The sequence below is a fragment of the Laccaria bicolor genome, genomic scaffold (genome assembly GCF_000143565.1).
Source record: "Laccaria bicolor S238N-H82 LACBIscaffold_1 genomic scaffold, whole genome shotgun sequence".
In the NCBI taxonomy this organism is placed as follows: Eukaryota; Fungi; Basidiomycota; class Agaricomycetes; order Agaricales; family Hydnangiaceae; genus Laccaria; species Laccaria bicolor.
In genome coordinates, this window is record NW_001889872.1 from 2,676,088 (window position 1) to 2,699,896 (window position 23,809).

At 48.0% G+C, this 23,809-nt stretch overlaps 16 protein-coding genes across 16 annotated transcripts; 12 read left to right on the top strand and 4 right to left on the bottom strand.

The window, feature by feature from the left end:
- Window positions 1–199: 199 nt before the first annotated feature.
- Window positions 200–1,827, top strand: LACBIDRAFT_181548 (uncharacterized protein; the record flags this gene model as incomplete). The annotated part of the gene is made up of 3 exons (XM_001873581.1): window positions 200–571; window positions 624–864; window positions 923–1,827. 3 exons carry the CDS (start codon window positions 200–202, stop codon window positions 1,774–1,776), a joined length of 1,467 nt encoding a protein of 488 aa, XP_001873616.1. The 3' UTR covers window positions 1,777–1,827.
- Window positions 1,828–2,141: 314 nt separating this feature from the next.
- Window positions 2,142–3,574, top strand: LACBIDRAFT_166916 (uncharacterized protein; the record flags this gene model as incomplete). The annotated part of the gene is made up of 5 exons (XM_001873582.1): window positions 2,142–2,184; window positions 2,237–2,518; window positions 2,573–3,266; window positions 3,316–3,393; window positions 3,448–3,574. Coding segments are annotated over 5 exons (1,224 nt in total), but the record flags the coding sequence as incomplete, so codon positions are not given.
- A 666-nt stretch (window positions 3,575–4,240) lies between these two features.
- On the top strand, window positions 4,241–4,691 carry LACBIDRAFT_301713 (uncharacterized protein; the record flags this gene model as incomplete). The annotated part of the gene is made up of 2 exons (XM_001873583.1): window positions 4,241–4,276; window positions 4,461–4,691. The coding sequence occupies 2 exons, from the start codon at window positions 4,241–4,243 to the stop codon at window positions 4,689–4,691; spliced, it is 267 nt and encodes an 88-aa protein (XP_001873618.1).
- Window positions 4,692–4,980: 289 nt separating this feature from the next.
- LACBIDRAFT_301714 (uncharacterized protein) lies at window positions 4,981–5,740 on the top strand (the record flags this gene model as incomplete). The annotated part of the gene is made up of 3 exons (XM_001873584.1): window positions 4,981–5,010; window positions 5,065–5,134; window positions 5,184–5,740. 3 exons carry the CDS (start codon window positions 4,981–4,983, stop codon window positions 5,738–5,740), a joined length of 657 nt encoding a protein of 218 aa, XP_001873619.1.
- A 211-nt stretch (window positions 5,741–5,951) lies between these two features.
- LACBIDRAFT_301715 (uncharacterized protein) lies at window positions 5,952–6,393 on the bottom strand (the record flags this gene model as incomplete). Its single annotated transcript, XM_001874214.1, has 3 exons — window positions 5,952–6,147; window positions 6,198–6,332; window positions 6,389–6,393. 3 exons carry the CDS (start codon window positions 6,391–6,393, stop codon window positions 5,952–5,954), a joined length of 336 nt encoding a protein of 111 aa, XP_001874249.1.
- A 1,534-nt stretch (window positions 6,394–7,927) lies between these two features.
- LACBIDRAFT_301717 (uncharacterized protein) lies at window positions 7,928–8,542 on the bottom strand (the record flags this gene model as incomplete). Its single annotated transcript, XM_001874215.1, has 4 exons — window positions 7,928–8,007; window positions 8,069–8,293; window positions 8,349–8,443; window positions 8,502–8,542. The coding sequence occupies 4 exons, from the start codon at window positions 8,540–8,542 to the stop codon at window positions 7,928–7,930; spliced, it is 441 nt and encodes a 146-aa protein (XP_001874250.1).
- Window positions 8,543–9,146: 604 nt separating this feature from the next.
- Window positions 9,147–9,428, top strand: LACBIDRAFT_301718 (uncharacterized protein; the record flags this gene model as incomplete). The annotated part of the gene is made up of 2 exons (XM_001873585.1): window positions 9,147–9,206; window positions 9,258–9,428. The coding sequence occupies 2 exons, from the start codon at window positions 9,147–9,149 to the stop codon at window positions 9,426–9,428; spliced, it is 231 nt and encodes a 76-aa protein (XP_001873620.1).
- A 213-nt stretch (window positions 9,429–9,641) lies between these two features.
- Window positions 9,642–11,911, bottom strand: LACBIDRAFT_301719 (uncharacterized protein; the record flags this gene model as incomplete). The annotated part of the gene is made up of 7 exons (XM_001874216.1): window positions 9,642–9,832; window positions 9,886–10,012; window positions 10,063–10,296; window positions 10,353–11,544; window positions 11,601–11,719; window positions 11,782–11,862; window positions 11,909–11,911. The coding sequence occupies 7 exons, from the start codon at window positions 11,909–11,911 to the stop codon at window positions 9,642–9,644; spliced, it is 1,947 nt and encodes a 648-aa protein (XP_001874251.1).
- Window positions 11,912–12,744: 833 nt separating this feature from the next.
- Window positions 12,745–13,667, top strand: LACBIDRAFT_301720 (uncharacterized protein; the record flags this gene model as incomplete). The annotated part of the gene is made up of 2 exons (XM_001873586.1): window positions 12,745–13,282; window positions 13,342–13,667. 2 exons carry the CDS (start codon window positions 12,745–12,747, stop codon window positions 13,665–13,667), a joined length of 864 nt encoding a protein of 287 aa, XP_001873621.1.
- A 114-nt stretch (window positions 13,668–13,781) lies between these two features.
- Window positions 13,782–14,167, top strand: LACBIDRAFT_301721 (uncharacterized protein; the record flags this gene model as incomplete). Its single annotated transcript, XM_001873587.1, has 3 exons — window positions 13,782–13,866; window positions 13,918–14,029; window positions 14,080–14,167. 3 exons carry the CDS (start codon window positions 13,782–13,784, stop codon window positions 14,165–14,167), a joined length of 285 nt encoding a protein of 94 aa, XP_001873622.1.
- A 248-nt stretch (window positions 14,168–14,415) lies between these two features.
- LACBIDRAFT_192436 (uncharacterized protein) lies at window positions 14,416–16,103 on the top strand. Its single transcript, XM_001873588.1, has 10 exons — window positions 14,416–14,631; window positions 14,683–14,738; window positions 14,789–14,840; window positions 14,889–14,957; window positions 15,010–15,115; window positions 15,169–15,380; window positions 15,432–15,470; window positions 15,524–15,564; window positions 15,618–15,852; window positions 15,907–16,103. Exons 1-10 carry the CDS (start codon window positions 14,527–14,529, stop codon window positions 16,081–16,083), a joined length of 1,092 nt encoding a protein of 363 aa, XP_001873623.1. The 5' UTR covers window positions 14,416–14,526; the 3' UTR covers window positions 16,084–16,103.
- A 502-nt stretch (window positions 16,104–16,605) lies between these two features.
- On the top strand, window positions 16,606–17,256 carry LACBIDRAFT_321219 (uncharacterized protein; the record flags this gene model as incomplete). Its single annotated transcript, XM_001873589.1, has 4 exons — window positions 16,606–16,958; window positions 17,021–17,055; window positions 17,116–17,144; window positions 17,194–17,256. 4 exons carry the CDS (start codon window positions 16,606–16,608, stop codon window positions 17,254–17,256), a joined length of 480 nt encoding a protein of 159 aa, XP_001873624.1.
- A 171-nt stretch (window positions 17,257–17,427) lies between these two features.
- LACBIDRAFT_321220 (uncharacterized protein) lies at window positions 17,428–18,380 on the top strand (the record flags this gene model as incomplete). The annotated part of the gene is made up of 6 exons (XM_001873590.1): window positions 17,428–17,521; window positions 17,660–17,683; window positions 17,736–17,961; window positions 18,016–18,076; window positions 18,134–18,161; window positions 18,352–18,380. 6 exons carry the CDS (start codon window positions 17,428–17,430, stop codon window positions 18,378–18,380), a joined length of 462 nt encoding a protein of 153 aa, XP_001873625.1.
- Window positions 18,381–18,397: 17 nt separating this feature from the next.
- LACBIDRAFT_187376 (uncharacterized protein) lies at window positions 18,398–19,325 on the bottom strand (the record flags this gene model as incomplete). The annotated part of the gene is made up of 4 exons (XM_001874217.1): window positions 19,246–19,325; window positions 19,155–19,195; window positions 18,768–19,103; window positions 18,398–18,685 (listed from the first exon to the last, which is right to left on the bottom strand). The coding sequence occupies exons 1-4, from the start codon at window positions 19,322–19,324 to the stop codon at window positions 18,398–18,400; spliced, it is 744 nt and encodes a 247-aa protein (XP_001874252.1). The 5' UTR covers window position 19,325.
- A 400-nt stretch (window positions 19,326–19,725) lies between these two features.
- On the top strand, window positions 19,726–22,166 carry LACBIDRAFT_243126 (uncharacterized protein; the record flags this gene model as incomplete). The annotated part of the gene is made up of 13 exons (XM_001873591.1): window positions 19,726–19,759; window positions 19,812–20,095; window positions 20,133–20,158; window positions 20,214–20,265; window positions 20,315–20,348; window positions 20,404–20,720; window positions 20,773–20,907; window positions 20,951–21,069; window positions 21,126–21,337; window positions 21,390–21,556; window positions 21,616–21,714; window positions 21,767–21,833; window positions 21,886–22,166. Coding segments are annotated over 13 exons (1,827 nt in total), but the record flags the coding sequence as incomplete, so codon positions are not given.
- A 71-nt stretch (window positions 22,167–22,237) lies between these two features.
- Window positions 22,238–23,405, top strand: LACBIDRAFT_291858 (uncharacterized protein; the record flags this gene model as incomplete). The annotated part of the gene is made up of 5 exons (XM_001873592.1): window positions 22,238–22,516; window positions 22,575–22,786; window positions 22,842–22,994; window positions 23,050–23,190; window positions 23,244–23,405. Exons 1-5 carry the CDS (start codon window positions 22,378–22,380, stop codon window positions 23,403–23,405), a joined length of 807 nt encoding a protein of 268 aa, XP_001873627.1. The 5' UTR covers window positions 22,238–22,377.
- Window positions 23,406–23,809: the final 404 nt, after the last annotated feature.

Below are 23,809 nucleotides of genomic sequence, written 5' to 3' on the forward strand. Positions count from 1 at the left end.
CTTGAAGCACTAGAGTAAAACGAAGTAGCACGAACTACCTCTCCAAGCTATGGGGTAGCACTGGACGAGCTCCACGGTGTCCAGGGATGTGTATAAAAATAGTTCTGACAGGACACGTGATTTGCTATGCTTATGTTTGGCTACGGCATGAAGGATTGTGGCTACTAAGTACTTACTACTTTGTAGGAATTCTAATGTTATGACGACTCCATCTTCACTTCGAGACCTTTACATTGATCCTTCCAGTGCTTGGTCTTTTCTTCCTCCACAACTAAACACGGCCGTTTCTCCACCATCTCCTGCTCCAGTCTACCAATGGTCAGCTAGACCATCCCACAACTCCATTCTTGACCTATCTCCTTCCCTCAACCTCTCGGAACCTTCGGGAATTAATGCCTCTCAACTTCTCAAGGCGTTTGCTGCTTCAGCTGTCCTTCAGTACACCAGCACAGCCATTGTCATGCCATGGGAGGTAGGCAAGCTTCTCTTGCAAGTCCAATGGGTGCCGCGAGATGCCGGCGACCCCGAACCGGTGAATGTGTCCGTCGTTGACGAAGATCATGACGATGCGGTATGTATATACCACAGCACGCCATTGAAAATTTTACTCAAGCTATGGTTAGCTGAGTGATTCGTCAAATGACAATGACTCTTACTTTGCCGACCCAAGTGCGAGCCCGTCAACATACCACCGCAGCACAAGAGCAAAGACTGACGAGCAGGGTTACGTCATTCGTCGATCTGTACTGGAAGAAGGAACTCGACCAGAGTACATCATTCCAGTGGGAAGTGCAGATGGCGTGTGGGGCATGATAAAGCGCGTCGGTCGATTCAGAGGAGAAGGCTGGTTGGCATTGTGGAAAGGTATTTTGCCAACGAAACTACTTCAATTTCTGATCGCTAAATTATTCTTTCTCTCAAGGACTCCTGACGTCCTGTGTGACAGAGGTACTCTCCTCAACACTACAACCTCTTATCAACAGCCTTTTGCAGTCGATCTTTTTCCCTTCAATGTCCCCTTTCCAACAACCGCCAATTCTTCTACCCGTAACCTCTCATCTTATAACGGGCTTCCTTCTCTCCCCACTTGACCTTATCCGGACACGCCTAATTGTGCAATCGTTTACAGGGCGCTACAAATCATACAGTGGCCCCATTGATGCTTTTAGGCAGATTTTACGTGAGGAAGGAGGGATAAAAGGCATCTATCTCCATCCACATCTTCTCATTCCAACACTCCTAGACAACACGCTGCGGCCCATTGTGTCGCTCGCTTTGCCTAGTATTATCGCGTCGCACTTCGGTGGAACCCACATTACCGAGGATACTCACCCCATTGTTTGGGGCATAGCAGAGGTTTGCGGCAGTTGCATCGGGCTCCTTGTTACTCTTCCCATCGAGACTATCCGTCGACGACTGCAAGTTCAAGTCCGTGGGTCAGCGAAACCACTCAAGGCATGTGTTGAGCTTCGGCCACAGCCCTACAACGGAGTTGTGGACACCTTGTGGCATATTCTAACAGAAGAACGATCTGACCTTCCTATCACACGGTCACTACGACGAAGAAGGATGAGCACCTCAAAGGGCAAGGGAAAAGAAGAAGAGGAAGAGGAAGAAGAAGAAGAAGAACACGATGGCGACAGCTGGCTTCGAAACACAGGGATTGGGCAGTTGTATCGTGGATTGGGTATGAGATTGACGGCGAGTGTGATTGTCTTTTTGTTGGCACTGATAGGAGGTGGAGAGGAAACGGATGGAGGTTGGGCTGAAATATAACGATAAATATTTAATTTAGATTCGGGAAATGCCGAACCACATGACGTCAGAGCAAATTGTTTGGGGATGTACGAACAAGGCAACTGCGACATTCCAGCAGCGCTCAGATTTAAATAAACCTGTTCACAGACTTCATTCATTTTACATCCTACTCCCATCTAGCCTGTTCACGGCAACGACACCCACAACGACGACGGCATTTGACGACAGCGACCTTCATTGTTTCCTCGAGCAACGGTAATTGACGACCAGTTATGTCCCAAGGTACCGTCTATTTCAAACTTGCACTAAATCCTTATCAGCTCACTCTCCCTCTAGAAAAACTCATACCCATCATATCTCTTCTTTCTCGCGCCCTGCTCCGTATTCGCTCTACCCCTCCTCGTATCATCGCCTCTCCTCCAACGCGTACGTCCGCCTCCTCTACGTTCTTCCAATTTTTTTAAAATCATCTATCCAGAGCCTCGCAGGGCAGCCGTAGCTATCCTTATTCGTGTTGTACCATCACCTACGGCCAATCTGCCGGTTTTACATCCCACTCAACCCTCCTTGAACGAATTCTTTGACTTGGACTGGGTTAAAGACCCCAACTCCCGTCCTGAAATTCTCTTCCTCCACCGCAGTACTTCTTCCGACGGCGATGCCAGCTATAGTCAAACCAAGGTCCGTAACACCGACGAAGCTCATGTTGTCTTTCCCGGGGGGAGAATGGAGCCAGAAGATGAAGGTGGTTTATACACTGGTAAACCAAGATTCATTTCTTAAACCACAACTGTTGACTTTGTGCTCTCCTTAGCAATGAGACAAACATGGGAAGAAATAGGTATTGATCTCGCTGAATCCATTTACACCTGCGTAGGGCAGCTCGACGACCGTGAAATTACAACGTCCTTGGGGAAACGCCTCCTAATGATCTTGTCGCCCTACGTTTTTGTCCAACTCACTCCTCACGCCCCTCTTCCTGACCCAATCCCTACCACAACTCTACACTGGACGCCTCTCTCTTCACTTGTATCTCCTCACTTGCCACCGAAATGGTCTACTGTCACCGTCGACGCTGCGTCCCGCCTCGCCCCAAAACATTCTGCAATCTTGCGGGTTCTCGTTCGCGTGTTGGTAGGAAGTATGGAGTTTCCCGCCATTCTTCTAGACCCTTCACGGAATCCTTCCGTGTCCATAGTCCAACAGAAGACAAATGACGGTCTAGAGCAGGATCGTCATCCCATCCCGCCACCCAAGCACCTCAAGCTCTGGGGTCTTTCCTTGGGCATGACGCTTGATTTAATGTCATATATGATCCTCCCAACACCGAACAACGACATCAAAGGTCAATCTAGAAGAGGGGATGCCACCCCGCCGTCTCCATTATCACAGGTGATGCAATTGCCATACCAGAATGTCGCGGAGGATTTTCGGATGGAATACGTTGCTCCGGGCCTAGCCAGTGTCTTCCCCCGATTCTCTTATCCCGACGTCAACTTTTGGATCTGGTGCTGCTCATCTTCCCTATTCCTTGACATTTTGCTGATGTCCTTGTAGGGTATTTGGAAAACGTTACCGTGAAGTTGTTCGCGGGTGGGAAGCAAGTGTTCGAGCGGGTGGAACCAATGATCGCCGGTAAGCTATATAACTTGAACATATCTGCACACCGGAGTTACAGATGACTTTCAGGATCAACTGGTCCGGCTCAGCACTAAGCACGTTTTATGCTGCGATACGCAAAGCTCTCGTAGTAGTCATCGTAGCGCGTGCCCTCGGTATTCTCCTCGGTCTCGCTTTTGCTGGGTGGTGGATATTCGGTGGCCAGTGATGCACACCAATTGATCCGGTTTCTTTTTTTTCACCTTCATTTCCCGTTTCTCTTCGTACCCGTGGATATTTGGATACGCTGGTCAAGAACTGAGCGACGTTGTATCAGAATAGAGTTTAGGCTGGCCAAGGAGGCCAAATCCATAAGGAGACTCGAAGACCGCTCCCATGAACTTCAACGTTTGACTTAAGTATGATGTCGGTTCAGGAGGATAACGAAGCATGGCGGTCAAAGATCATACGATTTGAATTTGGGAGTGGGAGTGAGCCTGTATGTAGGCCGCACGAGGTAGTTCCATAGCAGCCTCTTGAAAGATAGAACAAGGCACAAAAATAATCCTTTCCTGCGAAATTAGTTTAGTTATCATGACAGAAGCAAGCTCTAAAGCAATCCGACTGAAATTTGGAGTTTTTGATTTCGCAACGTCGACAATTCTCACTACTATCACCAAAAAAAAGCGCAGTTTATTTTTTGAGTAGGTTTCGTCAAATTCCTTGATAGAGCCAGCGATGATGATAGGATCCGAAGCTCGAGCTCTAGTTTGTATGATCTGCAAAAAAGGAACAGCTCTTTACATACTTGGCGGTAAGTTAACATCAATATTCAACTCTCGAGGAAATCCAACAAAGGCAACCCAGGGCGGCTGTGATCTCAATGGCCCAACCACAGTTGACCTGGATGTCATCACAGGTGTACTGTTTCATTGTTGATGAATTGCCAGCCTACTCCGTTTCTTACATCTCCTCCATTTTGGAAGACCACGGCGCCACCCTTCAACGTAGATCTCTGAGCATAGAGGCCAGCGAAGAGGAGGACGAAGCTGCGTCGATGGATATTGATTTGGAATGGACAGTGTTTGACGGTTCTGTTCAAGATTCTTCGCGTTTTCCCCAATCTTGCAGCGCAAGATGATAAGATTGCGTGGAACCTCACTAGCTCGCATCCGCCGTACCCTCATGTTTGGGTCGGCACAGCAGCGTGCAGGCTTCTTGGACTTCTTTCCACCGCTGTACCCGTTGCTATTTCACGGGTGAATCTCGACGGAGGCCATCCCCTTTCGAGAGACGGGGTGCTAGACGCTGCCAATAATCTCTTAACAGGTTGAGAGCGAAAACCTTAACGATGCGTTGGGTTTGCAGGTCGTCAAGAACCTGTGTTATATTGGGGAGGTTTCTACTTGATTCCTGTCGTCGATCCCTCTGCGATTGAGGAGATGTTGGATATGAAGTTGATGAGGGCAACAAGGTGGATGAGGAAAAGTCGAAGAATCCCAACCCGCTTCTGTGGTTGTTTTCGAAGCTTTCGTGCTGACTGAGGCCCGCACACATTGCTAGGTGGAGTCGGGCCAACTGTTCTGTGATCTCCTTCCCCGTTCCCGTCGAACCATATATCCGATGTCGTTAACCTACCTGGTCGCAACAACCGTTAGGTGCTCCCCCTTGGTTCGGCGCAATGTCATCACTACACGTTTGGAATAGTTTTTAGTCCACATCCTTATACCAGTTTACCGGATTACGGAGGACGGTACCGTTCGAGATCCTCAAATGAGTAAGTTTCATCCCCATGCCAAGTGCTCCTTTACCGAAATTATACCTAGCTGAATTCAAAACGACAGTAACTGAACTCCAAGACTTGCTACAATCCAAGGCCGGCGTGGCTAAATTCGTGAACCTCTATAACCAGATCAGGCAGCGCATCTTTGGGCTGAGGAGAGAGCGCAAGGTTGCAAGGGTGATGCAGGTCGCTACGAACCCTGGAGCGGCGGAGAAGAGGAAGATGCAGAGGAACGTGATCAAAAAGGATAGTAGAAAGAGGAAGGACCGCGGGTTTCTGTGTCTTTTACTTCTATTCAAATGTCAAACTCATCATGTATGTGTTATCCTTCTTCAGGTGAAGGAAAGACGCAGAGAAGCTGAGAGACGTAGGTCTACGGGAACTTGTGTTCTCTCACCAACACTCTCATTCGATGTTCATCATCATCAGCTACACCAACTATCTGCTCATTGGCAAAACCAATCTGTCTATACATTGGCACTTTCATTTTGTACATTCTATCATATCCATCATACTGTAACGTGTTGGCGGTTTTTGGGGAAAGTTGGCTCATTGAGGATGTGTACAAAAATGGTTTACTCTTACAAAATTACTAAGTAATGGGCAAGAAATTTCACCTTCTCTTTGGATGAAAACTAGCAACCCGTTGAATGCTCTTACCCAGACACCTGAAGCTCTTCGGGGTCTTGCTCCTCAACTTCTGTATCCCATACCAACTTATGTTCCATCAGGAGTTCAACAACTTTTGTCCCAGGATATGTTTGCCATTCGGGGTCCTCCATGTGAATCCCTTCCTCCCTGGCCTTGTCCATCAAACCCTGAGCATCATCAGGAAAATCCTGCTTAATGTCTCCACCCAAGAAGTGAACTCCAAGGCAGCACTTGAAGTGATCTCGCAAGAAGTCATCTCTTGGACACTGAGACAGATCTCCAGACACAGGCAGTTGAGTGTCATTTTGTAAAAGAGTGGTCTGGAGGTCTTCAAAGATGACAATTCTATACTTATCCTGAAATAACAATGATGAGCAGGATGAATGAATAATGAAGAAATGTATACATCAATGTCAACCCCAAACTTGTTATTGGTGAAGGGTTCCACCAAATCTTGCACAAGGGTAACAACATTTTCAGGGACCTTACAGGCATTGACAACGTCAACTCAACCAGAGAAGGTTTGACTGGGTTCACAACACTGGAAAGAAGCATTAGAATCATACCTACATAAGCAAACATATGTTAGTGACAAACCTCATTTGCCCACACAGGTGGAATGATCCAACAAAGCTGGGTGTTCATCACAGAACCAGTTATGAAGCATTTTCCTTGGTCACGCTGTTTGACAGCTAGTGATGTGCAAGGGTTTGCAAACCCTTAGGGGTACAAGGGTAAGGGTAAGGAGGGTAAGGGTAGAGGTTAGGATTTTCTGACCCTCAAAAAACCCCAACCCTTGACAAGGGTTGGGGGTTTTTGTGAGGGTAAGTCTGGTCAACAGATTATGTAATAGATCATGTGAGCCGCATGAGCGGTGTTTGCCAGGAACGTTACATACATCAACAACAAACAAACACTTTCTTTCTCAACAACCACTATCCACATCGACGACCACCCGCAACCGCGACCAACAACCCCACCTTCTGCAACCACCGCCGTTCGACGTTCCACCATCGCACACGTCGACAACAACGACAACGTGGCAACGCCACGTCAGCAGCCCAACGGCTGACGGCGACCTGGCACGTCAACGGACGTGCCACGTCGTCCAGACGGTGACAATGCAATCGTCGTCACTGCCCACATTAGTTCAGGTGCGCAATGTGATCCCTCCCCCGCACCCTTTCCTTTCTTCACACAACAAACAGGTGCCACGTCAGCGACGTGACAACTGACAACGACCGAACCACACTTTAACCACTGCGACTAACCACCGCCACCTTCCCCAACCGTGGTTCGATGCCCCGAACCACCACTACACATGCCAACAACAACAACAACGAGGCGACGCCACATCACCAGCCGAATGGATGACAGGTGACGGCGACGACCTGGCATGTCAACGAGCGCCCAACACCATGAAAAGTGACGAATGCCCAGCACCACCACTCGAGCTCAGGTGAGTCGTTACAACCCCGTCATCTCACTCCTTCCTTTGACATTGAATCCAGGTGCTACGTTGCTGTTAGCGACGTGGCAACCAAACGATGAACGACGGCCAATTCGTCATTTGTTGTTGTCATCCATCTTATGACCCACCGGTGAGCACCCCTATCCCAACCCACGTCTCTAACATGTCCCCCACAGATTACATGACACAATGATGACACCGCGCTGCAACGACGACACCACGCCATGACAACAACAATGCCACGACAATGACAGTGGACGGTCGAACGACCGACACAACGACATCTGATGACACGACAAGAAGAGGGGGGTGTCACCTTGACTTATGTACTGATTGATTAGACTACGTAGTGTACATTATACTTGACCCTAACGTCCACCCGTTGTGGGTTTTCGACCCCCCAAACCCTGTACAAACCCCTACCCCCACCCCTGAAATACCCTTACCCATGGAAAGGGTACGGGTTTGCATCGGGTAAGGGTAAAGGTAGGTGTGAAAACACCCGCGGGTTACCCGTGCTCATCACTATTGACAGCAGCTATGATATCATTGCTCATATCATTCTAGTTCAAAAAGAGTGTTGAGCACACATCTCCAGAAGAGAAAAAGCAATGCACATGTAGTGGTGTATCAGGGTCATAAGCTGACAATCCTAGCATGGACTCTCACTCATGAAAAGATGGCCATGGCTCACCAACACCATTTCCGTTGATGTGTCTTCCATGAAGTTGATTATCATATGATCCTGCCCCCCACCATTTATTAGCACCATAATTTTCAGGTTGAAAAGAGAAAGAAAAAGACACCTGAGTATGCAGCATAGTCTCCTGGCTGGACAAACTCCATAGAAGAAGCATCGAGAGGGAGTCCATTGCGAACAGCTGAATAACGCAGAACATCATATTCAGTGACTGTTACACGCCATAGCTTGTATGGTGCAAACCAAGGTTCGGTTTTGTCCTGGTCAAGCAAGTCCAACCAGCAATAAAGCGTTGCGATTGTTAGCGACAGGTGCCTTTGTAAATTTAAACCTGGCAATAAAAATGAGCATATGAATTTATGAAACAAGATGAAAAAACATCATACCCCCGCATACCCGAAAAAAACTGTACTGAATGTGGCAAATGAAAAAAAAGTTCCATCCCAAGCGCACTGCATGCTTGGATGATCGGTGACTGAAACTGAAAACACATATGCATATAACACTCATAAGTATAATGACAACAAATGAAAACTCACAAACTGTTTTTCTCAACAGGAACTTCTGAGATGGACAGCATGAAGACTTTGAAAGGACAGAGAGCAAGAACGGAGCAAGGAGAGGTCTTGAACTCGGAGTCTACACACGGAATATTTAGTCCATAAAAGTGCCAAAAAAGTGCTCCACGATACAATCCTGCTTAGCTTTCTATAATAGGGACCGTCAAAGTATGCCACAACACCGGAAATCAGTGCCTTTCTGAGCACAATTCTATCCAACAGGTTGGGTACCACGGCCCTCACTTCGCGGGTTGTTAACACTGAAGCTGGCACTCCTGTCACACCAAGACGACGAAGGGTTTGTTTATTGTTTATTGTATGTGACTACTGGGACAAAATCTCAAAATGCGCTGCAGTCTCGCGCTGTAGTCCAAGGTGTCCGTCAAAGGGACATGTGCTGCTGGGTGACAGGCACTCCTGTCCCCCGTCGGGCAAGAGGTGCAAACTTCAAAGGCTTTCAAGCTGCACACATCTTCCCTCTGGCGTATGCCTTCAAGAAAAGCATCCATTGAAGTTTAATTGATCACTGACAAGAATCTGTTGTTCTAGGTGGAGGAAGCTCTACGTCCACGATTCCACCACTGGATCAGATCATGGAATGATGCTGACCGGGAACGTAATGTCATGCTCATGCGCTCTGATGTGCACGATGTCTTTGACGACTACCAAATAGGGTATATGAGGGTGCGTTTACAGCCTACATAATCTATATTCATGATACCCTTTGCTGAGCAGTATTACCAGGAGAGTGATGGACGATTGAAGTTGTATCGTTTTGAACTGTCTGGGGCTCCATCACTCCCCGTTGAAGACATGTATCTACAACCACAGAAGGGCGCCCAGGGCTTTGTTGAGGATGTAGAGATTGAGCTCCTGCGTGCTCACTTCCAAACCTGCCTATATTAGCATGTAGCTGGAGGTGGGCGTCCACGTGGCCGCTGATTTACCTCGAAAATCATCCAAGATCTTGATGTGCTAGAAATGTCCAATACTAGCTTGAGCCCTAGTCTGTATGAACTGTAAAAAAGCAATAGCCAATGGATGCTCTTTACTTGTCAATAAGTTAACATCAAGAGTCTTCGAGCTGAAACTCCCAAGTGAATCCAGTAAATATGTACATTACAAAGGCAACCCACAAACATCACAGTCCGGGCGACTGTGATCGTTCTCAAAAGTACAATGGGGACAGATTCTAATCCTTTCATGAGTAGCTCCGGCTCCTCCCACCTCATCTGCTGCAATTTGATCCAACACTTCCTGAGGGATGTCGTCGTCGTGTGTGCCTCCAACGGTGGCCGAAGGGCGAGAAGCTGATGGACTTGAGTAAAATAGTCAATGTCACGAAATGAACAAGAAAACTTACGGGCACTTTCACGAGTAAACGCCATGAGCGTTTGCCAGCTGTCCGTTGATAGAAGAGGGTCTAATTCTGAGATATTATCCAGAAGTGTAGGCGATGATACGATTTTCATAAAGAGCTTCACGTCCTCCTAAGTCGAGCATCGTGAGTGAATATATATATTATTCGTACGAAACTTACAGGTGAAATCAATTGTGTCGTTTCGAGGAAGGCGATGAGATGCCAATTGCTCAGCCACCTCGCCAGCTCAATCTTCTTGTACGTTTCTCCCGGGCGAATCGAGGGTGCGTCCAACTTGGAAAGATGCGCCATAACCCTTTCGAGCGTTTGATCTTCCAGCCCCGGCCGGTTCTCAATATTAAACTCGACGGAACGGAAGAGAGGCGACGGGTTTTGCGGAAATCCGTGTGTGACCTATCAACGTAAAATCAACGAATAACACGGAGTGATATTACTAGTACTGCACGCACATTGACAAGGAGATATTCGACTGGGAAACAAGGCTTTGCGCTCTTCTTCACTTCCAGTCCGTATTCGTTCTTGAACGAAAAGAATACATCAGGAACATATCTTGCGGAATCTTGAGTCCGGTCTTCTTCCTTGACTCGCACGATACCAGGATCGACGCTGGCTTCAATCATGTCTGCCTCAACCATCGCTACGGCCTGCTCGGATACTTGATAGGCAGAAATATCAACCTGGCCGTCCTCCGTCCCCGTTAAGACAGCTGTCACGAGGCGAGAAGCAAAACTCCCAGTAGGGGACGAGCGTGACTGCGTGGGATTAGCCTTTTGCATCGTAGCAGCAAACACAGCTTCCAAAGATGACAAGAAAAAGGACTGCGGATGTCGCTTGTAGACGTTCTTCGTCCTGTCTTCTGGTGTTGGGTCCAAATCAGTGAAGATATACCCAACCAAAGTCAAAGGCGTAGAAGAAGACGCGGACAACTCTCGAATCCTTGTCTCGTCTTCCCATGGCCATCCTAGGGTAAGGCCGTCGAGCTCCCCTTGTTGTGGAGGCTCATAGATGGCTTCCACAACGGCTTTCACGCCCATAGGTACCTTGTCGTAGGGTTCATACCGTCCGACGAGCCACCCAAATCTTTGTAAACCAGTTTTTCGCCACGCCTGAAGAAAACGATCGATGATGTCCATAGAGGCGATCTCCAGATGATCCACCATGCGGTATGGCTGAGATTGAAGAGTAATTGCCGATGGTTGACAAGCTGTGCATATACCAGCCGGCCATGGTGGGTGAGTTGCAGTTGGACATGGGACTTTGACCTTGTACGATGCTGGGTTTAGGGGAGGAAGGGTGGATGCAGCTGATGCTGTAGGTTTTGGCGTAATCTTGCGCAAGTACGCGTGGTACGACAGATGTTTGATTGAATTCTCCTTGTGATATGCAGCATCGAATGGTTCAAGGGGCATACAATAGTCACACATGCCGTTCAATCCGTGCTTGCAGAAACGTGAATCGCGTCCTCGCGGAATTTTGCCTAATTGCGCGCGCCAGTACTCGTCAACTGGATCTTCTTTCACCAACTCCCAAGGTCGTTTCGCTGCAACGACAGGTGGAGGTACGGTGGAAGAGGACGGCGTAGTGGAAGTACTTTCTGATGACTTCTTCGACTGATAGCCCACAAAAACAAGGTCACCATGACTTGAAGAGGAGGATTCAATTTTTTGTCAAAATAAAGCATAGAAATCGACACTCACTTAAGTCCGAGGTTCTTCAGTGTTCTACCTTTCAAGGTGGACGCTTTAGCTTCATTGCCGCGGGGTTGATTTGAAAGGGTCACGCTTGATGGATCTGCATCAGACGAGGTTTCTAGTATCTGTAGCGAAGATGGTAATCGATAACATGAGTATGACGAGGATATAACGAAGGATTGCATACCTTCGCCAGCAATTGAGATATATCGCTATTGGGATCTAATTCAAACCGAAAATTGCCATCTTTCGATCTAACCCTAATCAACTGCAGTACTTTAGCGTGCATAGCTATATATGAAACGAGGACTGACCATTTTTGCTGTAGAGATGGATGTTGAGGATAAGATATAATAAGCCTTGAGGGCACTTGAGAGCGAAACGCGTCGACGCGTAATTGCTGACTAAGCCATCAAACCAATTTACGGCCGTTTGGTTGATCCACAAGCGAACGCAAATCGACCAACAAGTACTCGCAATGCAATAAGTGATGCAAAGGGAGCAATAAAGCAAGTACAAGGTAAGCAGCAATGCTAAGCAATGTCTTTACAAGACGTCAGTGCAAAGTTTTGTCCCTGGATCATGGGTTGACGGAATTATTTGAAGACTTGTGTGGCTCAAATTGCCGGCCCGAACTGGAATATGGAATAACCTAACGTTAAGTTCAACATCACCTTGAACATAAGCTCTCACAAAGCTCTCACTGTCAATTCTTCGGTCTCTTGCCAACCGTATTTCTGTGGACACCTGGCAAGCTATTTGGGTTGAATTTCTTGCCTTAGATCGGCAATTGACAATTCAAGAAGCAGCAGTGGCGTGTAACTGGCTCGATGTGTCGCAATTTTGTGTACCAATGGCGAATCAAGACTCTTGCTGCCATATGTTCACCGCCTGTATCATGGAATGCGCATATTAGGGTCGTTGTGCCCTTTCTCAAAAGCAAGCAAAATCATGACTTGAAGCCAACGACCACCCCTTCTGGAGCCTTACTCGATTTTTTTCATTGGGGCACGATTAGCATTTTTCTTTGACATGAATCGCGGGCAACCAAGTTCTTCAAGAGAACGCCACTCTCGGAACACGCCAGGGTCACGTTCCAACTCTGGCGCTACAGCTCAGTCGGAGAATGACGGTGGTAGGGTGAGTAAGTATGGACCCAAAAGTCCCTCTTTGCCGTTTGTTTGTCTTGAACTTGATACATTTAGACTCTCAGGATGCCGCTTTACTGGCCCAATTTGCTGCTGCCGCGGGCTCTGGAATGGAATTTGATCAACCTTATTCGACAATGATTCTACCGGACCACTTCCCATCTATGGGTCCCGCCCCAGATTTCTATCCCCCTTACTTCCACCACGGTAACATGGCGCACCCCCAACTTCCTCCTCTTTCGTCGCTGGATTTTCCTTGGCATCAACTCCCCCCACCACCTCTGCCACAACCCCCTCCGCCTCATCAACACCCTGGTCCCAGTCACTATCAACCCCAACGAGGGACGCCCTACATCGACCCACGATACGGGGCAGTGCCACCACACAGCGCCGGGACCAGCAGCGACCCCGGGGGGACGTTGCAGAGCCAATCCCAGGCGTCATCATCACATACCGCTAGTTCTCCTGAAGTGGAGCAGACGGAAGCCGATCCTGCTGCAATGTCGGATGAAAAGCGTCGAAGAAATACTGCTGCTTCAGGTAACTTGATCTTCGCTTAGTCTTATTGAACTCCTGTTTGACCTGTATGGTTGTCACAGCGCGGTTCAGGATCAAGAAGAAGCAGAAGACGATAAACCTTGAGCGGTCGGTGTCAGATTTGACAGGCCGTGCCGAGGAACTAGAGCGCGAGGTAACTGACCTCAGGCGCGAGAATGGATGGTTGAAGGAGATTGTTATGCTGAAGGGCACGCGATTTACTTCAGCTAACCTCTCTCAACGCCTAGCATCAAGCAGCGGTGATGGTCCTGGCCAGTCTGGTTCAAGTTCTCGGGCTGAGGATGTCTCTGAATTCTCGTCGTCATCGGATGAAGAACAGGACAGCAAGAAGAAGAAAGGGAAGGGGAAAAAGCCAAGTCGAGGTTAGGGGTGTTGAGGAAAGGGTAGATAAGATTACGAACAATTGTTATCTTATCTCAAGATTCTCACGGAAGATACTCACAAATTACAATGCACATTTGTTAGAAATCTTTCATCATCAATGTCGTTTGGCAGACCCCCTTCCATTAATGTTGGCTTTAAAGTGTCAGCTCCAGATCGTGGCTCGTTCCCCCTCGACCATTACGGTTGGTGGCGGTCGCTATTTCGTAGAACCGGAACTAAAAGTAGAATCTAAGGCGAATGTAAGGAAACGATGAACCAGTACATGAACTGTCTTCGCAATAATTCAAGCACCTCCAGTCCTTGTCGAGTTTTGAGCAAAGCATATCTCGATTGTCGGATGAACAAGTGGGTCTATGCCTTGATTTTCAGTCCGTTGGTTGCACTAATTTTTCCAGGGGCTTGATGGAGCGGGATGAATGGAAGAACTTGGGGTTGGCAAACGTCGACAGCAAGGCAGGAGACTCTCCGCCCAAAAAGGAATGACACCATGGACGTTACGCGAGCTTAGAAAATGTGAGAAAGACGCTCTGCACGTTCGTGGTATTTGCCAGGTATTTACTTTGAGAAATGGTTTACGACACTCAGAACATTATTCAAATGGCTTGAAGCATTTGAAAGGCGATGTATTTGCGCAGTGACTGGAAAAGGACTCTCCGGCCGTGCTCCGAACATCAACGTTGCTCGGCCAAGAACCAATCGGACGCTGAAAACTTACACGTTCGTCTCCACCTCAACCGTGCAACTCCTTCCCCCCGGTTCAATAATGGAACATCTTTGCTATTCTTACATATCTATAACATGGCTCCTGCGATAAGCCCACAAAGGCAAACCGGTCATCCGCGATGTACCTCTTATCTGCAGCCTCCATTCTCTCTTGTGTTGTAGTGGCTTCCTGTGGACCTGCTCAACATCCCCTACCAGCGAATAGCAGATATTTTGACATACAGGTATGATCATAAATCAGGGCATGCGCCCTTGGGGGCCAATTTTTTCTCCAGGGCCATCGCGGTAGCAGAGGCGAGGCGGTCGAAAGCACACTCCCTGCTTTCGCTTGGTACGGCTCCCATTTAATATGTGTTTTGTGTTTGCTGAACGTAACACCAGGGGCCTCATTGACGGCGTCACCACCTTAGAACTAGACAATGGCATCACAAAGGTGCTTCTGCTACTTCTATTTTCTATGGCGAAAACTCAGTCCCGTCAGGATGGCGTTGTGATAGTGTGGCATGACGAGGAAATTACTCCGGAGAAATGTATAGACACCGCTCCTGTCGTATGTCGAACCCTGTCAAGTTCCTAAACGCTAATTAATGTTTCTGCCTTAGGTGAAAGACGATCCCGACTTTCCATATGTAGGGAAACCTATCGCCAAGCTTACTTTGGCTCAGATTAAAACATTGGACTGCGGCTCACTACGCCTGCCAAATTACCGTAAGCCGCACCGCGTTCCCGTTATCGCTAAATTCTAACTTTCCTCTCCTCAGCTTTGCAATTAACGTATCCACGCACAAAGATCTCAACACTTCGAGAAGTATTTGAATTTGTAGACTGTGTCGACCCCATGCATCAAATTTTGTGGAACATCGAATCAAAGGTCAATCCCGTGCACCCCAACAAGACGCGAGGTGTCAAAGACTTTGTCGAGAAGCAACACAAGGAGTTTATTTCAAGTCCTTATCCGTTATCGCAAATCACAGTACGTGGTTGGTCATCGTTTTCCAGTATATCATGCTAAGACACGGTGAAGTATCAAAGTTTTGACTGGAGGACCCTCATTGCGATGAAGGTACGGCTTGAAATATGATCACGTTCGTGACCATTAATTGACCTGTATGACAGGCACTTGAGCCCCGTATTGCAATTTCTGCATTGATCGACGTGTAAGCTTATTTCGCTCGAGTTCTATCCTGGCGCTGATAAGACTCGTCTTAAGATCCACTGCGACAACGGCGGACAACAGTACCTCTCCGTGGCTAGCTGGTCTTCGCCTAGACGAATTTTCGGGTTTGAGTCTGGGAGTCCGAATTGCGAACGCCGCAAGCTTTATTGGAGCGCAGATTCTTTCACCGGCAGCTGTGGATTACACAGGGCCTGAATACGCTCTCTTTACGACGAAGGAGATGGTAAGAAGAGCACACCAAGTGGGAATGAGTGTCAAACCATGGACGGTGAATGAACTTTGATCATTTTCTCGTTGCCTTGACTGATGTCGATCTACACAGGTGAACTCCATGAGTATTGCAGAGGATCTTATGGATTCAGAGGCCGTGGATGGGATTATCTCGGATTATCCGAGTAATATGCGACGTTTCATAAAACAGCGAGGACTTTCTGTTGCTCCCAAATTTCCGAAGAAGAGGGTGTATGAGTGTTTAGACCAACATGTACAGAGGACGTGAAATAAATATTGTGTATACCCGGGACGGAACGGGAAAAGTCAGTTTACATAACTCCGCTGCCCTTTTGGCTACCAATTGGTTACTGCAAAAAAAGTCAGTCACTCTCGTCATACCATGGCATCCCTTCACGCCGTAAAAAAGGCGGTGACCCTCGCACCCACCGTTCGCACCCTTCCCAACGGTGTTCCCGTCGCTTCCCTACTCAATCTCGCCGTCAAAGCACCTCATGATGCCTATAGCCACGGTCATGGTGCTGGACCGCGTTCTGACCTGCCGCCACGGTGGGCGGGTGGCATTTCGACAACCTCGACTGGTCTCGTTTCCAAGTCATTCACCACAGGTAAAATTTCAACCCCTCTCAGTTGAATGGGAAATTTGAAAATATTGTGGACAGTTACCTCCACTACCAACTACCAACAGCGCCTCATCCACACTTCCGTACCCGTCAAGGACGCGCCTGAGGTTCCCGACTTCTCTTCCTACCGCACCAACCCCGACAGCAATCGTGCTCTCTCTTACTTCATGGTTGGCTCACTCGGTGTCCTCTCTGCGTCCATGGCCAAGTCCTCCGTGTCCGAGTTCCTGCAGACCATGGCCGCCTCCGCCGACGTACTGGCACTGGCCAAAGTTGAAGTTGAGTTGGGCGCGATTCCTGAGGGCAAGAACGTCATCATCAAATGGCGCGGAAAGCCTGTTTTCATCAGGCACAGGACACAGGCTGAGATCGAGGAGGCGCGTTCCTCGGACTGGAAATCTTTCAGGGATCCTCAGCCTGACGAGGACCGCGTGAAGAAGCCAGAGTGGTTGGTCATGTTGGGCGTTTGCACGCATCTGGGTTGTGTTCCCATCGGCGAGGCTGGCGATTTTGGAGGATGGTGAGCTTTTGTTTTTTCCTCCTTTACAAGCGTTGCATCTCTGATGGGGTCCCAATGTGTAGGTTTTGCCCTTGCCATGGCTCTCACTACGATATCTGTAGGCTCTTTTTCTAAAAGCTCTTTTGCTTGAAACCGCTCACATGCATTGCTATATTAGCTGGACGGGCTCGCAAAGGACCCGCTCCCGTGAGTGTCATTCTCGTCAACTAAGTATCATTCTTACGATGTCTCCTAGCTTAATCTCGAGGTGCCCGCCTACGAATTCACTGAGGGGGATGAGAAGGTCGTCATTGGATGATCTTGTTCCTTTGTTCATAGAAGTCGGTAATGATTATTTCCTGAGTACGGATTGCAAGCTCCATTACATAGAATGACGTCCGTACGCAATGAATGAATAGATTTCAATCATTAGTCGGTTGCTGTGGGCCCTGCGAAAAACGCTCCCTCTGTAACCTCTCTCTTGACAGCGATGGCGAAGACTGTCCTTCTCACTGAATCTCTCCCATTTATAATCAATCTCGACGGTATTTACCTTCTTGGCTATGCATGGCTCTTTGGGATGTGTAAGTTCGGATCGATTCTCGTTGAAATGACCAAGAAATAACAGTTGAACGCATTCTAAGCTCTGTGGATTACATTCTTTGGAGGTTGGTTGCACATTCTGCGTCCCAGATAAGCTCACCACTGACAGGTCGATACAGGTGTAATCGCCTATCGGACTCTTCGTATGTTTTTCTTTCAAACATACTGTGCGCAGACATTGATGGCACCAACTAGCTCGCCAACAGTTCGGTGCCCTCCAGCACAAAACGTTCCCCGTCTACTTCGTGAAATCAATCGCCCTTTCTGCAGGACTTCTTACAATTTGGATTTTGAACCACCCGGATGTCCTCAAACACTACGCTCGTCCCAACATCGCTGATGTTGCGCAGGCGTATGCGTTACTCACTGTGTTTCTCTCTCAAAGTTTCAACTATTTCGTCATAGGTCCTATGACCAGCAAGTACGTTTTAGATTTTCTGACCTGCGACGCACTGATGAACTATTATTCTGAAAGGACTATGTTCAAACGCCACAGACTCGAAAAAGAGGAGGGCAAGTCGTACAATGAATCTGGGGTATGTTCCTGGTACTTCTCAGGCTTATAATCCAGATGACGACGACGGGTTTCACAGGTTTCCAGCCAGATGAAAGCATTGAATCGTAAGTTTGGAATGCTTCATGGTATCAGCTCTCTTGCGAACCTGGGTGCTGTTATTTCACTCGGGTTCCATGGGCTGTGGATCGGCAATGCTGGCATAAAGAGAAATTGATACAGCATTATTACCCGCTGGTGGGGGCAGACCACTCAAATATGTACAGAAGTCACTGGAGTTTAGAATTTTTCATGTAGCAATGGAAAGCCAAGAATACAAGTTTTGAACAACACAACAAAGGCCTTATGCCCCTACAGACTCCAACTCGGGCACATACCCTTCCCTCAGACTTCGCTCCAGCTTCCTCACTTCTTCTATAGAAGTAGCCTTCGCAATCGCAGCTCTGACCTTGTCCTGATCCTCTTTTGACATCAGCCGTCCAGCTTTCCCTGCCAGCGGCGCCAGTTTTGGTTCGTCGATTGTGATGACCGCCTTCGTCGAGTGTGCTGATACTGTCGTGGATATTGTGGTCGCAAGTGCAGTTGGTAGTTTCTCCGGGGTCATAAACAGCGATTTTGCTACTGAACGCTCCTAAAGGTTGACAAAGCAGCGTTTGTGAGGCGGGAGATGAGCGGTTGTGTCCGACGCGTCTAGTAGGTGCAGGTGAGCGCACCTTGTCCCGGATTCTCTGAAAATCTATAACTCTCAGCCCAGGAATTCTCCAGGCAAGCCACTCGCGATACCATTTTTTCTCTCTCACAGGATTCGCGAGCAATGAGAGGTACTTGAGGTTCTTTAGTTCTTTGAGAGGCTCTAGATCGCCAAGCTCGCAAATATTGTTATTTGTTAGAACGAGTGTCGTCAGATTTGGAACTGAGAGGTGGATTGAAGGTGAAATGGATTGTATCCTGTTGTTCGCAAGCAAAAGGGTATGCAGTCGTTTAAGCAACGGCAAGTTGCCCAGGGTAATGATAGAGTTGTCGGTGAAATCTATCGCATCATGTTGATCCTACGCGAAATTGATAGGTGGAAAGAAATGCGGGGAACGGTGAGGACATACTCTTGTGACACCAAGATTTTCGATTGCAGGGATTTTGTATCCTATTATCTATGTAAACAAATTGCGTGGGTGTAATAAAGGTGCTGCTCACCTCTGAGGTCAAGCTGGCGCTCTTTTACGGGATTTAACTGCGAGGATGCCTGGGCCAGTAGCTCTGGAGTGAGCTTCATTGAGGAGTTGAGTATGAGGTCGACAACGATCAGTGTCCGAAAGTTCAGACCAGGTTCAGACTCAGACGCTCAACGCGTTCACCTCTCTTTGTTCAAGCATCAGCGCTCAGCCGCCAACCTCTACCATGACTCCCCTCCACCAGCGTCTTAATTTGTGAGCACTCGCTCCACCTTAACCCTCTGCAGTGTCCTCACTTTTCTAGATACGCCGAAGGCAATGATACGTATATCTTCGTGCCAGACGGCGTCGATGGCCAGACGCTCACTATTCACCGCTCATCTGGAGACATTGTTCTTAACCGTGCGTTCTGGGACTTATTTCGAGTTAACAATCCTGAAGCCGTCAGATAGCCCATAAAACACCGATACCCACCTTCGCCCGTCGTTCTGGAAAGCCGTTATACGGCATTATAGGCCTGATATCCCTATCCTTATGTGCGCCCTTCTAGCCATTGATGATTCCAATTCTCACTTGCACGTATTGCAGCGGAGTATGTAATTGTAATTAGCGGAAGGGAGCTTCAGGCTCGTCTTATGGGTCACGACATCTACCGTGCAACAGAATTTGACCTCCTTCCCCTGAATCCTAATGTGTCAGCACACAACCCCCCGCACGCAGTGGAAGCTCATCTGCTGGCCCTTGTCCGCTCGCATCTCTATGGAGGGAACTTTCTGTTCTCTTATACATGGGATTTAACGCGCCGACTGCAGGCTCAGTCGCAAAAGCACGAGAATGAAGCTGGAAAGTCGCTTTGGGAAGTGGTGAGTTCGGTCCGACGCCTTTGTACCAATCTCTCACAACATTTAGGCCGACGATCGCTTTTTTTGGAATAGGTGCGTTCATATGTCAAAATCCCATCCTCGATCTTCATCGTTCGACGTGGAATAGATTTATCCAGACGAGGCTTATAGACTTGGCAGCATCGGATCGGAACAAAGACGTGCGTCGTCCTTTTTCACAATGTAGCCAGTCTTAATACCCTCTCGCAGTATGGCTCATATATCCTTCCTATTTTGTTTGGAAGTGAGTCTTACTATAATTGCATCCCGGAAATAATCCATGACGTTCCTCCCTTCAGCTTTTGACCTTCGGCCGGTTTTCCTCCGTGGCCGCCACATGCAATTATGTTTGATTAGCCGGCGCTCACGCTTTCGCGCTGGGACGCGGTACTTCCGGCGTGGTATTGACCGTGACGGACATGTGGCCAATTTCAATGAAACTGAACAAATTTTACTTCTCGAAGGGCAGCCTGCTCCTGGAACATCGGGTGCTTCAGAAGAGAAGTACACAAAGCTCAGTTTTGTACAAATACGTGGGAGCGTCCCAGTGTTTTGGTCAGAAATCAACACCCTGAGGTACAAACCCGATTTACAAATTATGGACTTGCCAGAGACAGTAAGCTTTTTTTTTTTGAGAGTGTGTCGGTTTGGATCAATGAATTTATCAGGCAAGTGCAATGCGGAGTCACTTGACGGAGCAAGTTGAAATTTATGGGGAAGAGGCTCTCGTCAACCTCGTCAACCATACCGGCCACGAGAAGCCCGTCAAAGATGCATATGAACGTTACGTCGCCCTCGTAGGTGTTATCTCTGCTATGAAGATATGACTCTGAATTACAACCATAGCTTGACTTACCCAAAGTCCGATACGAATACTTTGACTTCCATAACGAGTGCAGGAAAATGCGATGGGATCGTATAAGTTTGTTGATTGACAAGATGATGGAGGACCTTGAGAGGCATAGGTACAATCTTCACCATTTCGATTCGAAATGCAATTCTGAAACAATCCACCTGTCAGTTACTTTTCGTCCAACCCTAACGACCCGACCTCCGTGAACTTCCAGAAAGGCGTCGTTAGAACAAATTGCATGGACAATCTGGATCGTACAAATGTCGTGCAAGCTTCACTTGCGAGGTGGACATTGAATCGACAATTGAGGGAGTTAGGGATCCTGTCGCCTGAAGGTAGTATCGACGACGTTGAGGCAGTTAGCAAAGATTTTAGAGAAAGTTTGTGTCATCTTTCGCATTGCGATGCTGGTGACTCATCTCCCCGCTTCAGTGTGGGCCGACCATGCAGACGCCATCGCCAAGGCATACGGAGGCTCTGGCGCGCTGAAGTCGGATTTCACCCGGACGAACAAGAGGACTCGCAAGGGTGCTATAGAGGATGGCTTCAAGTCTACCATGAGGTACCTGAAGAACAACTTTTTTGATGGAGCGAAACAGGTATCAGTGAAATTTCTCTTTTTATTTCCGGCCACCGCTGACCTTCCGACGTTCCTCAGGATGGCTTTGATTTGGTTACGGGGGTTTGGATTCCCAGAAAGAGTCCGAGTTCGTCTCTTTTTTTGATTTCGGACACTCGTCCTTTGATCACCCGCTCTGTGAACTTTTTTCCCCCTCGTTGTACGACCTCTAATGCTGAATGCTATTTAGATGCCTGCTATTGCATCCTTTTCGCTCTTCATGATCTGCGCGGGTCTAACTTTGCCACGGTCATCTGGTTAGTTCAATCAATTCATCCATTCCAAGCACTCCTTTGATAGCGATGACAGATTACTCTCTCTTCTATTACTTTTTGTTGTGGTTAACACTCTTCTCGATGGCCCTTGCATTCATTACCATTCACGGCATTGATTATGTTGCATGGCCACGACTCAACCCCCTGACCGATATCATTTACTACAACGGCCCTGGGTTCCGCTCTGCGCATCATGGCAAGGGTTTGAAGGGCAAGACGGACATGGGGCCCAAGAGAGCTCGGTTGGCCAACGGGAGAGTCAGAACTGGGCCTGAAGAAGTTGAACTTGGTTCTCTCAAAAAGCGTGTAGACTAAGATGACCCTTTAGTTGCTCGTATTCAGCCATGCATACTTTTTTCTCTATAATACTTGCTCTTTGGTACTTTCAAGAAAGGTTGCTTGCTTATTAATCTGCTACATGTGGGCCACGGAGTTAAATTTTCACTTTCCAGCCAGATCTTGACTTTCTTCCGCGCGTTCTGTCCTGCCTCCCTCTTCCTCTTATTCCGTAGATATTACCAAAGAAATGGCCAAAGGCACAAAACGCGCTTCCCCTGGGGCGGAGGATGAGAAAAGCGCCCTCCAAAGCGTGGAACTTAGCGATGAGGATGCCAAAAAATTGCATGGCATACAACGCGAACTTGCCCGTGCTGAATTGGTCATAGGTATGTCCATATCAGCACTTTGTGCAACGGGAGCATGCCACTGAATTACTTTCTTCAGAACGCCAGGCTCAAGCCATTTTGCGTCCCGTGTATGAGAGGCGCCGTGAGATCGTCAAGGCGATCCCCAGCTTCTGGCCTGTCGCATTGTTTAACAACAGCGTGATCGCATACCATGCCCAACATAGCGCTGATCAGACTGCGTTGAGCTACCTTGAGGATATGTGGGTGGAGAAAAGCGCTGATGAGCATAGGTGCTTTACGATCGAGTTCGTGCGTGACGCGTGTGTTTCATTTTTTGAAACGGTCTTGACTAACGTTTTGTTAGTATTTCAAAGAAAATCAGTTTTTCCATGACACGCTGCTAAAAAAAGAGTTCAAGTTTGTGCCCCCTCCTGCGGCCAAGGACGAAAAGCCAGACGAGCACGGGATCACGGAATCAAGTCTCGATTTCTCATGGGAACGTGACGTAGAAATGTCGGTAAGTACCTCATTGGTGTACCTCAGACTCAGCCTGATGGAGACTTTTTTTTTAGGTCTCCAAAATTAACTGGAAGGATGCCGAGAAGGCGCTGACTAAGTTGTACCCTCGTGAAGGTGGGGATAGCGAAGACGATTTACCTGCCGAACCTGGCAGCTTTTTCAACTTTTTCGAATGCAAGACTGATCCTTCTGATGTGAGTGTAAAATACGATATGGGTTTGAAAGCTTTACTGATAAGTTGGTACAGCTTGGCCTTGCATTAGCAAATGAGATTTTCCCAGAGGCAATCGAGTACTTTTTGGGCAACATCAGCAACGAAAGCGACTCTGAAGACGAAGAGGATGAGGATGACGACGATGCCGAAGAAATTGATCTTGAAAAGCCAAGAAGCAAAAAGAGAAAGGTCTAAGAATAAACGTTTATGCCGAGATGTATCCGAGCTATTAATAGATGAATATAAAGGTTTGGCACAATGGATGGCATGGGAAGTGCTTGGATTCCTTCAAAGTTTTTCTCTTGTTCTGACTTGGTCTCACTCTCTTGAATGTTTTTCACTCGTTCCTCCGTCCTTGCTGCTCTCACTGCTCTCGTCGCTGCTCACATCGATCACCACCATCATGCTGCGCGTCAATTAACATCATCAACAACAAGCGCATCACGTACTGTTGTCGCTGGTACAAGCAGTGGAGCATCCTCCACGGCATCTACGGCACCCTCCACAGCGTCCTCCGCGTCTGCGGCTTCGAGTGCTGTAAACTCTTCCACGTTCAGCCCACCGGCAACCACCTTCTCTTTTACTCTCCTGGCCACAAA